This window comes from Centropristis striata, chromosome 20, assembly GCF_030273125.1.
Source record: "Centropristis striata isolate RG_2023a ecotype Rhode Island chromosome 20, C.striata_1.0, whole genome shotgun sequence".
In the NCBI taxonomy this organism is placed as follows: domain Eukaryota; kingdom Metazoa; phylum Chordata; class Actinopteri; order Perciformes; family Serranidae; genus Centropristis; species Centropristis striata.
The window spans coordinates 29982308-29994086 of NC_081536.1; the positions used below are offsets into that span (position 1 = coordinate 29982308).

Genomic DNA, 11779 nt, shown 5'->3' on the forward strand with positions numbered 1-11779 from the left:
TATGTTGAAAACCAAAAAGAAAAAATGTAAATCTAAATTAAAGAATTCCTATTTTGAACTCTTGTGTACCTCTAGGATAATTACAGGACAATTAATTATATTTAAGTACAATATTTTTTGAGAAATAGATAAAAAGGCCTTTAGAGACTTTTGACAACAAATACATTATTCACACTTTCCAAGTTCACAATATGAATCACATAAGTGTCTTTTATAGTTCTGAGACAACAAAAAAAAAGATCATGTCCAGCTGTATGTGAAAACCTTTACTGTTTATAAAAAAAAGAAATCATATTCAGGAATAATCAAGTTCGAAGCTGAGTTTGCTTTAAAAAACATGTGATCTTAACAATCTTGTCATAAATGGTGACATGTTAACGTCAACTGTTATTTCCAGGCAGCAGCTCTAGTGTTAGTCTTGATGAAAAAGTTAAAAAGTTAATGTGTTATGTGGTGGTAAATGTTGCAATAGTAATGTTGTTTTTATAGCTGCAGTGATGTGTGCAGTGGGTGCCTTGTTCATGTTTATTACAGACTTCAGACTCTCTTATCCATATATAAAATAATAAAAGGCATCAATAAATGTCTTATCAGTCAACATCAGACACCGTTGGCTAACTTTGTAGCATTGGGACTGATCTTTCTAGAATTCACCAAACCTTTAAAACAATGTATTTAAACATTTCATTGCATATCATGACTTACCTGAGGTGGCTGATGCTGTTATCGTGAACTGAACAGTCGTTCTCCCATCATGGAGCACTGGAAGTTTAGTGCAAGGAAGAATATCCACTGAGTAGTCAGCATCCACCTGTGGATTAGTAACAAATACTTTTTACTCATAAATCCAAGAATGTTCTTACACATTTATTTATGTGAATTGATGTATTTCAGTTGTGTCTACTCACCAGGAGAGATCCTCTTTGCTTCCATCCATGAAATTACTCTCTCCGTACTGATGCTAAACTCACCTGAGACAACCTTTACAGTCAGAGTGGGCGGGACAGTGAAGACAAATGACATTTGGTAAAAAGCTAAGTTAATGTTTAACAAACTATTATGGTTATGAACCAGGAGCTTTTTACATACGGTATGTGACCTGAACACAATAATATTTTACTGATCTACTAAACTATTATATATTTATGATCTACAAAGAAATGAACATGGAAATTAATTATCTAGCTTTTATAAAATGTGAAAATGTTTTCTCACTGAAAGCTTTGTGTAATAAACTGGTGTTTATCTCCCTAATAAAGAGAAATATGAAGCAGGAGACATCAGAGAGGATTCAGGACTGTAGCTGTCTTTAACAAACTGATGCAGATGTTAAATCTGTTTTCAGACTTCAACTCTGCAGCTGCAGGTGTCTCATGTCTCACGGCGTCTCATGCTCCCTGATGACGTCACGTGTGTAAAAGCCAAACCCTGTATGAATGAAGACAAACAAACACACAGGATCAACAACAATATGTGTTTACATGTTACAGCAGCTTCAGCACTGCTTCTGCTTTTTCTTGTTGCCATGAAAACCTTCAGAAAGCAGCTGTTTTTTTGTCCTGCAGCGCCTCCTGCTGGAGGAGACCAGCAGTGAATATTGATGTGTGCTTTCATGCGAATCATGTCTCTGCTGTGATACTTGCATCTTAACATTGTAATAATAAAGTTGACAGGATAGAAAACAAATTATTTATTCAGTGGAAATGCCTGATTGGACTTTTAGTCATAATGAAAATGTCTCAATAGCTGTTATGGAGCTGGACCCTGAGGAATGCTGGAATGAACTCAACAACTTTATACAGGCAGTAGCAAAAACATAAATAGAGAACGTCAGTGATGTAAACATGTTAGTAAAACATATTACTTGAATTCATTGCAGACTGCCTTTACCACAATAAAAAAAAAAATTGAGCATTTTTACCTGTAATAGAGCAGTGAAACAGCCAGAGCTCAGCATACCGTTGGTCACTCTGAGAAATCAGAGAAAAAAGAAAAATGGAGAAGGACCTGGAGGGACAGGTCCAGTGCTTGGACTGGGTGAGGGGGGTTTGCAGGTCAGCGTTGTATCTGAGGCTGCAGTTTGGGGTATATAGGTGTAGGAGGTCAGTGAGGTGGAGGCTTGTTTATAATCAAGAATGACTCATAAACTCATATGACTCAGAAAATGTAATCAATTCACAGATGAACCAATTATTATTTAATGATTCATTAATAAGCCTGCATGATCCCTTGGTCTTTCCTATCGTAACTTATCATATATCCTCCATTAGAAATTATTTCTTACTTTCTACCCTGTAATTATTTGTATTAGTCAGCATCAGAACAGAAACCAAAACTGCAGTTAATTCAAATGTGATTTAAAACTGATGTCATTGCCAACAGTGTAATAAAACCTGTTTAACGTTTCCAACACACCTGGCCCAACAAAATCAACTAATTGGTTTGGGAAATTCCTTTCAAGATGGAAACCAAAACTCAACCACACCTCTCTGATTTTATTGTTTTTATCTCATGGGTGCAGTGTGTTATTATTAAACTAGTGCAGTGCCAGTGGGAAGTACGTATTCGTACATTACATGCCAAACTACAACTTCTGCAACTCAAAACAAAACAAACAAAATCGAGGATGCACACCTTCGTTCCATGCGCAAGCCACATACGAAATCTCAGGTCAGTCTGACTAACGGCCAGTGAGATATGCCCTAGACACACACACACACACACACACACACACACACACACACACACACACACAGATGCTTCTTGCTTTTTATAGATAGATATGCAATACTTTCTGTATATACATGCTGACATATAATGTAGATCATTGTGCAAAATGTTACAGTAAAAATAATGAATAAATGTGTTTAATAATAAGCCTACATTTTAAATATTTATTTTGCAGGAACAAATATTAACGTAATTTATTGTTGTAGTTTAAACCCAATGTCAGCATATTATTCTCCTCTTTGAGTTTAACTGCAGAATTTTCATAATTGAATTACACATTTTTATCCTTTTTCATTTTCAGCAACATTTGAAGCTTCAGCTGCTAAAGTTACATTGTATTCCTCATTTAAAGCAATGTACTCAACGCATAAGCACTGGATGACCCATATCAACAGAGTCATGGGGAATCCCAAGTGCATACCTCATTAAGTGCAGAAGAATTTGGTAGGAGGATCACGCCCAGTGGGTGAGGAGCAGCAATAATTACTTGATAAAATTTGGCATAGGTGTTTGGCGACGCCCATGAAGCTGCAGTACATATATATGGCCTCCAAGGGAAACTCTCTCAGGGCGGGACACAGGGGCATCTCACCCAGGAGACATGGCAGGGGCTGACCAATGGCTTATATGCGTAGTAGATGCGTCAGAGATCCAGTGAGACAAACGCTGTTTGGCGAGTGCGTGACCTTTCTTCAGACCACCATGACATACAAAAAGCTGGTCCGACTGGCTGCTATATGCTCGTGGTACCATCCACGTACGCCCTCAGACTCCGCACAGGACACAACAGCCACAATGCATCGTCCCCTTCGCCGTCAGGTGGGTCAAACCGCACCAGCTACATAGGCCGATTAAGTTGCGAGCTCAGAACAGAACCCTTATGCAGGTATTGGGCCATAAGGTTACCCCTGAACCATCAAAGTTCCACCTCAGACATGAACTAGTGACTGATAAGGCATGAAGCCCCCCCAACATGCTTCACTGAAGTGATGGCGAGGAGGAGGGCTGTCTCTGCTGCCAACCATTTCAGCTCTGCCTGCACCAGCGGCACAACGGGAGTCAAAGACGTGGCTAGACGAAATGGTGGTTATGCACACCTTCAGAGGGGAGCCAGCCATCGGCTGCATCTGCAAAGAGAGTCCGCTACTTCATTCTGCCTCCATGGAAGATACATTCACTCAGGTTGGCTAGGCGGAGAGCTGCTAGATTAGAAGGTCCCAGGTCCCCTGAAGCAACCATGCGGACCTGGTGTCCCCTTAGTGGTTTCTGTGGGAGACAGTTGAGATGTTGTCCATCCCAACAAGCACATGCCTCCCTATCAAGTATGGGAGAAAGTGCCTGAGTGCTAGCTGTACAGTCTCTAGCTCTAACACGCTCACATGGAGCAGACCACTGCTGGTGACACATGTCCCCAAGGACAGCCTGCCACAGTCATAGCTTACTACTCTTACTGAGTCAATACTATGACTGTAGAATACCTGCAACAGCGAGAAGAAAAAAGGAACAAATCCTCTGACCACACGGAAGATATTGCCTGTCCAGGGTCATCAGGGTACTAAGTACTCAACCTGCGCATGCGCGAGACGAAGTCATTCAGTGCTCATGCACCGCCTCTGGCAGTCAGGAAGGATTAAATAGATACATTGATATTCACAGGAGTGAAACAAGTTTCTCAACTTCTGCACCATCCGCCCAACTCCCCTTAGATCAGAGACACCTCCCTCTAAGAGTAAGAAGAATGAAAGACGAAGCAGCTGAACCAGCTCAGCACTTTACCAACACGTCTTTATCACAACAAGATGAGAAAGTTACTTTTTTTGCTTTTCTTCTGTCAAGTTTCATCTCCTGGTAAGATCACATTTTAAATCTTTACCTCACTTCATACTGAGCTCTGCATTTTATTTTAAGAACACACCCATGATTTACTTTTACTTTTACCTCAACTTGGTAAGAGATAAGTTTCACTGCATCTTACATCATATTTATAATGAGTGTGACAATATTGAATATGGGAATCCAAACCTTGTTTGTTATGCAGGAAAACACTCCTGGAGTTCTTTTTAACTGCATCTGCACAACATCATATTCATTCCTAGGAACACATTCTATAAAAGAAATAGGAATATTGCTATTATGTTCTGTCTAATAGGCCTATGGTGACTGAAAAAAATAAATAGATTTACATTTAACATTTCCTAACTCCTGTTTGTTCTACAGCAAAACATTCCCTGGTGTATTACTTCATGCTATCTTCGGGAGTCCCAGACTTCCCAGATTATGTGGTCAGCACAAACGTTGATAAGGTGATTGTTGCCTACCATGACAGCAATATGAAAACATATGAACATAGACAAGCTTGGGTAAGAAAATTAATCAAAGATGACCCAGAGTACTGGAACAGCAGGATTCTACAGGCCATGGACTATCACCAGCTCTTCAAAGCTGAAACTGACCCTTTCAAGCTGCACTCAAATGAAAGTGGAGGTAAGTTGATAAATGTGTTTTTACTTATTTGCTTTTAAAGAAACCTAATGATGACCAGGGTGGGGGAGTACCTCGTGGAATGCAAGTGACATATTATAAATATAAAATATAAGTAAATGTATTCTGTTACAGTTTAAACTCATGGTATTCTAAAGCAGATGACTTATTAATAATTAATTACCTCCAACAAGGGTAAGTTTCAGTTCGGTTGTTTGTTTGTGTATCTGTGTCAGCATCTGATGTAATGAAACTTGGTGAGAGGGTGTAGTAGGCCTCTGGGCCAAGAAATGTTTTGGGAGCAGTTTCTAATTACGGGGCGGATACATGAATTGTTTTTCACTTTTGTCACATTGTGAGGTAGGGCATGGCGTGAGTTTCCTTCTACTGTAGTTTTTTTTTTTGTTTGTTTAATTTTGTAGCTTCAATTCGCAGAAACTGCATCTTTTTTTTTTTCAAACCCTGAACCATATATGTCTGATGTGTGCTATTTTTAGAATGCTCCACTCTGTTCTGTGAACAGAGAAATGCTCATCTGGGTTGTTTTGGGTGGTATTGACCAAGGAATTATTCATTTAAGTTTAAGTTGGAGATCTTGTAAAAACTGAATGTGTCATTCAGTAATAACCAGGACTAATTTAGTCTGATTATCAGTCTATCTCTGTTAAAGTTGTAGAATCAGCTGACTATGCTGGGACCTGACTGCAGTCTCTCTCTCTCTCTCTCTCTCTCTCTCTCAGGTGTTCACATCAACCAGCAGATTGCGGGCTGTGAATGGGATGATGAGACTGAAAAGGTAGATGGTTATAACCTGCACGCTTATAACGGAGAGGACTTTATATCATTTGACATGGAGACAGAGACATGGATCGCTCTAAACCCACGGGCTCAAATCATTAAAGAGGAATGGGACAAAAATAAAGATAACAACGTCCGTTGGAAGAACTATCTTGACAATATTTGTCCAATGTGGCTGAAGAAATATTTAAAGTATGGACAGAGTGATCTCAAGAGAACAGGTAAATACATCTCTTCTGTGTAACTTTATAGTAAACATACTTTTTCTCACACCTTTCTTCATCTCTTTTACTTTCCCTTTCACTTAAATGAGATTATTAACCCATTAAGCTTGCTTTGGAGTGTAAAAGTAAGAAAAATTAATAAATGAATTCCCAATGGTGGCAGGTGGCATCAGTGTGCCCTGGTAGCCTCTGCCACCAGTATGAATGTGTGTGTGAACGTGTGAATGAGCGCAGTGTGTAGTGTAAAGCGCTTTGGATAAAAGCACTATATAAGTGCACTCCATTTACCATTTACCATATACATGAAATACATATGTTTAAAGCTTATTACAACACAGCTGTATCTACTTGGGTCCAATATTTATAAAGCAGTGATAATAATGAATACAGATTTAGGTCACACATCTTTATTTTTTATATTTCCTCTCCATTAAGTAATGTTGTGACCATTTAACCCCCTTTTCGAACAGAGCCGGTTCCCGGCCAGTGCCCAATTGCAAACGGTTCTTTGCTGTTCCACAGCCAAAGAACCGGCTCCCGGCCTTGAAAACTGGTTCCACAGCGGCACCAACTCTTTGCTGGTCTTGAATCGCTAAGAGATCAACTGAAACACATATCATTCATTTATTTGATTTGTTTAACAGCAATGTGATTGATATGGGAAAGCTAGCACGCTAACGTTAGCGAGTGATTGATAGCGTGCTAACGTTAGCGGGCTAGCAAGACCAAAACCAATTTCTGTGCAGTTGAGAGCGACCAACTAAAACGTGTATCATTCTTTTATTTCATTTTTTTAGTTGCAGTGTGATTGATACAGGCGAGCTAGCGACAACAATGTCCAACATTAACATCTTATGTTCAGTGTTAAAAAGAATGTATTGGGCGGCCGTCCATAGTGATCAAGATGAGCAGCACAGACATGTAGTCTGCAGTTGTTATTATAGGACTTGTAGAGAGGGCGGAGACTAGGGTTGCCAACTCCCTGAAAAATAAATTAGGGAGACCTCATTGGCAGGGCCGGCCAACCCGATTGCCTTCACCCATCCTGGCGTGGTGAAATTTTTTAGCCCCATTTTTGTGAGTGAAATAATTTTTTAATGATTTGACTCAAACCTGAATTAAATTAGATGCATATTATTGCATGACATGAATACATGGGAAACAAATTATTCACTTTAATACAAAATAACAATTAGGTTCTTCAAAGATGTAGTGGAGTTTTCTGATAAATCAAATCAAAATCAAATTGTCGAATTAAATCAAATTATGATTTACTCTTTTTGTTGGCTTTTAAAATGCAGCATGTATGCAATTAAATGGCCATTTTGGAAGATTATGGCATTCCATAATTCCAAATTGGTTCAGTAAAAAGGCATGAAATTCATGTCATGAACACATGGGGACCTGGTCTTCAAGAATGCACTGGAGTTTGCTGTTAACAATTTGATGTACTTGTTTTATTGGAGCAGCATGAATACAATTGAATGGCGGAATGGAGTGATGCAGCTCACAGACGGGCTACCGTAAAGTGCAATGTAATTGCGCACTAAAATTTAAAGTGCAGATGGCGTAACCGCAGTACTGGAAGCATGTTGTTTCAGGTCTGTCAGTCCCCTATGGGCTACGGAAAAAGAGCGCCGGCACACCGTGCAGTGCACTTAGCCTGACTAAATGCTTGCTTTTAAACACCAAACATACCAGCCTATTAATATATATAGCAATAAACTCTCTCTCCTCTGCAGACCTTCCCTCAGTGTCTCTCCTCCAGAAGACTCCCTCCTCTCCGGTCAGCTGCCACACTACAGGTTTCTACCCTGGCAGAGCCATGATGTTCTGGAGGAAAGATGGAGAGGAGCTTCATGAGGACGTGGACCTCGGAGAGATCCTCCCCAACCCTGATGGATCCTTCCAGATGACTGTTGACCTGAACCTTTCATCAGTCACACCTGAAGACTGGACCAGGTACGAGTGTGTGTTTCAGTTCTCTGGTGTGAAGGAGGACAGTGTCACCAGACTGGACAAAGCAGTGATCAGGACCAACTGGGTTGAAACTGTATTTAGAACTGGCAATGGTGAGTTGATTTTTTTGTTTAATGTTGCATATTCTTTTGCCACCTTGTTTAACCCGCTCTCAGTTTGTGCTCATGTAACATTTTACTCACTTTTCACTGATAAATAAAAATCCTGTACCTCTATGGAAACAGCACAATCGTGATATTTCATGTTTTTGTTTTTCTGAGCAGAGGAGCCCAGTAACAGGACCCCCCACATTACTGCTGCAGTGGTTGTTGTTGTTGCTGCCGTCGTCGTTGCTGCTGTTGGATTTGTGGTTTACAAAAAGAAGAAAGGTGAGAGACTCAGAGGAGCTGAGCTGATGCTGTTATCTGAAGCAACATTTCAATCAATCAGTCAATCAGACTTTATTTGTATAGCACTTTTCATTCAAGAGAAATGTAACACAAAGTGCTTCACATAAATAATAAAACTAAATAATAATAATAAAACATAGAAACAAGCAAACACCCACCATCCACCCATCCTGTTATAAACAAAGCACAAACTGAGGAAGCTCCATCTCAACGTGGAGCAGTGAGGAAACACTGGAGGAAGGTTGGAAATTAATTATATAAAATAAATAAAAATAAAGTAAGATAAGGTAAGATAAAATAAAAACAAAAGCAAATAATAATAATAATAATAATAATAATAATAATAATAACAATAATAAAAAGTAAATAAGCTAGATAAAAAATAAAAAAAACAATTAAAACATAAAGCATGATAAAAAAAGATATATACTAATAGATGAGCAGAAAAACATTTAAAAATGGTTCAAGTAAAAGCCAGATTAAAAAGATAAGTCTTAAGTTTGTTCTTAAAAATATGGACATTTATTAGTTCACCAACATCTGAAGCAGCCACCAGTAACAGTAAAACATATCTACAGAATAATACACACACTACAGGGATGTTAAAAGGAAATGGGATTTAATTATCACTTTATATGAAAGAATGAGAACAAAAGATCTTTTGGCATGTTAACTGTGAAAAGTGAATTTATTATTTGATTTTTCCTTTCAGCCAATCGCCCTCAACCCCGTAAGTAGAACTTGTTTTTATTTGTAGTATGTCAAAATATCTTAAATAACCATTTCCTGAGTGACTGAGTCACTACTAGTCAGCTCTACTAATTAAAAGGTCTTGCCATGACTAGCAGTCTGTTTCTGACCTTACAGCTCCTGTCGAGCTCGCTGAGAAACTGAATCCAGAAACATGATGGCAGACACATCGCCCTGCACACTGTGATGTCATGTGGGTCAACAGAAGAGAAAATGTTGAGAGAAGTACTGACACCTCCAGTTCAACAAGCTGCAAGAATCTAACAGCAGAGAAATGCCCGGTGGTCCGGCAAGACTTTTGGGCCGAACGACTTGAAAAAACAAAAAAACAAAAAAAAATATATTTTTTTTAATTTATTTTTTGGTTGACTGATTGCCCAATGGCAAATAAAACAGGTAGAGGGAGGGCCGAAGGCAAAGGCCCCCTCTGCTGTCAATCAGCCAGTTATGTGTCTCATTGGCCAATGGTCAATAAAATCAGGTAGAGGGAGGGCCGAGAGCCCGCCTCCTTGGGCCCATCGGCTGTCAATCAATCAATCAGTCAATCAGGCACAGCCAGAAAATAAAAATGTAAAAGAAACGCATAGAAGTAGTGGAGATATTAAGAGAAAACAAACAACAAGCCCTTCAGGCAGATGCTGAAAAATGCGCTAAACTATCTGAAATGTTTGGTGCTGCGGCAGCTGGAGCTGACTCAGCACAGCGCCGTCAGGTGATGATGGAGGAATTAACCTGTAGGAGTCTATGAGAGAGAGGTGGAAAGATGGCAGCACCCGGCAACATGCGGTAAAAGCGATAAATATTTCTCTGCCTGGCTCAAATATCATGAAGTCAGGTTAATAACTTTATTTTGTTAGCTTGCTAACTTTTTGAACACAGTGTAGTTTGTTTGCTACATCATCAATGTTTCGTGTATAGACGGTGTCAGTAACAGGTGCGCACGCAGCCAGAGGGCAAGAGCAGGAAGAGAGGGAAGTTTCTGCTGCCTCCACTATGTTTGGCACGTCTGAACTTTTAATGAAGTTTAACAGTTATGGACTTTAACTTAATGACTTAATTGGTTGAAACTTCATTGACATGCTAGGCTAGCTGTTGTTACCAGTTTAACATTCTAGTGCCTTGTTGTCATAATTTCATGTTGGTCAGTTCTGTCAGTGTTTGAAGCTGATTTGCTGTTGTCTGTGCTAGCTTGATCAGTTGTTGATTGATCTGGAGGTGATAAACAGACGAGCAGTTGGACATGAAGGTTATGATTTTAGTGTGACAGTGTTAAATTTGCTAGTAGGAGATTTCTGTATCTGCAGGCTAATTTGCTCACCCAAAGGGTTCTTTTTAGATATGTAAACATTTGTTTCTTGAGCATTAATAGAACACCATTTTAAAGTGAGCATGGAGTTTCCACTGTACTTTTACAGTACTGTGTGTTCTTTCATTTTTTCCCTGCAGGCCTATTATCTTGCATTTGTTGTGGTGGGCCGGTCAAGGCAAAAATGCCAGGGCTGATTTTTGGTCCCAGTCCAGCCCTGCTGTAAAGAACATATTACAGTATATGAGTGTTTCCTATGACCAGGGATACTGGTTTTATATAGATTTGTTGTTAAGTGACTGTTTTCTGATTCATCTGCACTTCCTTTTTATTAATTTTGTACAGATTTTTTTATTTTTCTATTGTGTATTTGATTAAATGAATGGAGAGGTGTCAACTATGTTTTAGTAGGAAATGTCATGTTTGGTTTTCAAGTTTGTCCACTTTATTCTCTGCATCTGATATTTGAGTTGCAATTAGCATCACCTGAATAGAGGCCTTAATTCTGCCTTTTCTGCTTAAAACTATAAAATATAAATAAAATGTATAGGTCCTTTAAGCCGGTTGGCCCCCTCCTGACATGATGAAGAAGCCTGTGTGTTTCTGATGAGATGTCAAAGAGTTTAATCTTTTGTCTTTATTTGCTGGTCAGCTGCAGTGTGTTTACACTCTCTGGGCTCCAAACAAAAGGATCCAAGTGGTTGAAATCGTCACAGGAGTAAAAACGTTTTTTTTATGTAATAATACTGATTATTCAGTTGGTGGCAAGTTATGAAGCTGCAAGGATTTTTTTAGGGGGCCAATTACTGTGTTTCATGTACTCACATTTTATAACTCAACATATGGATCTAACTGTATTATATAGATCTAACAAACTGAATGTGATCTGGAAAAGGGCTCTGGTCTAAACATACTTGTACAAAATGTAGAGTTCAATAAATACTACTCTCTAAAGCAACTCAAGACACTCAAATTAATTCATAATAAAGGTTGAAGTTAATGAGGCTACATTAAATAGACAGATTTATCCTCCTTGATTCAATGTTATGAATTGTCTGACATGCTCAAGCAGCTGTCTCACACTGTCCTTGTGTCTGTCTTAATAGCATTAGCATTTTCTT

General features: G+C 39.0%; 1 protein-coding gene across 1 annotated transcript; it reads left to right on the plus strand.

Annotated features, from left to right (window-relative positions):
- Nucleotides 1-3368: 3368 nt before the first annotated feature.
- Nucleotides 3369-9671, plus strand: LOC131993956 (major histocompatibility complex class I-related gene protein-like). Its single transcript, XM_059360033.1, has 7 exons — nt 3369-3549; nt 4948-5214; nt 5952-6230; nt 7976-8305; nt 8477-8581; nt 9315-9332; nt 9470-9671. The coding sequence occupies exons 1-7, from the start codon at nt 3369-3371 to the stop codon at nt 9508-9510; spliced, it is 1221 nt and encodes a 406-aa protein (XP_059216016.1). The 3' UTR covers nt 9511-9671.
- Nucleotides 9672-11779: the final 2108 nt, after the last annotated feature.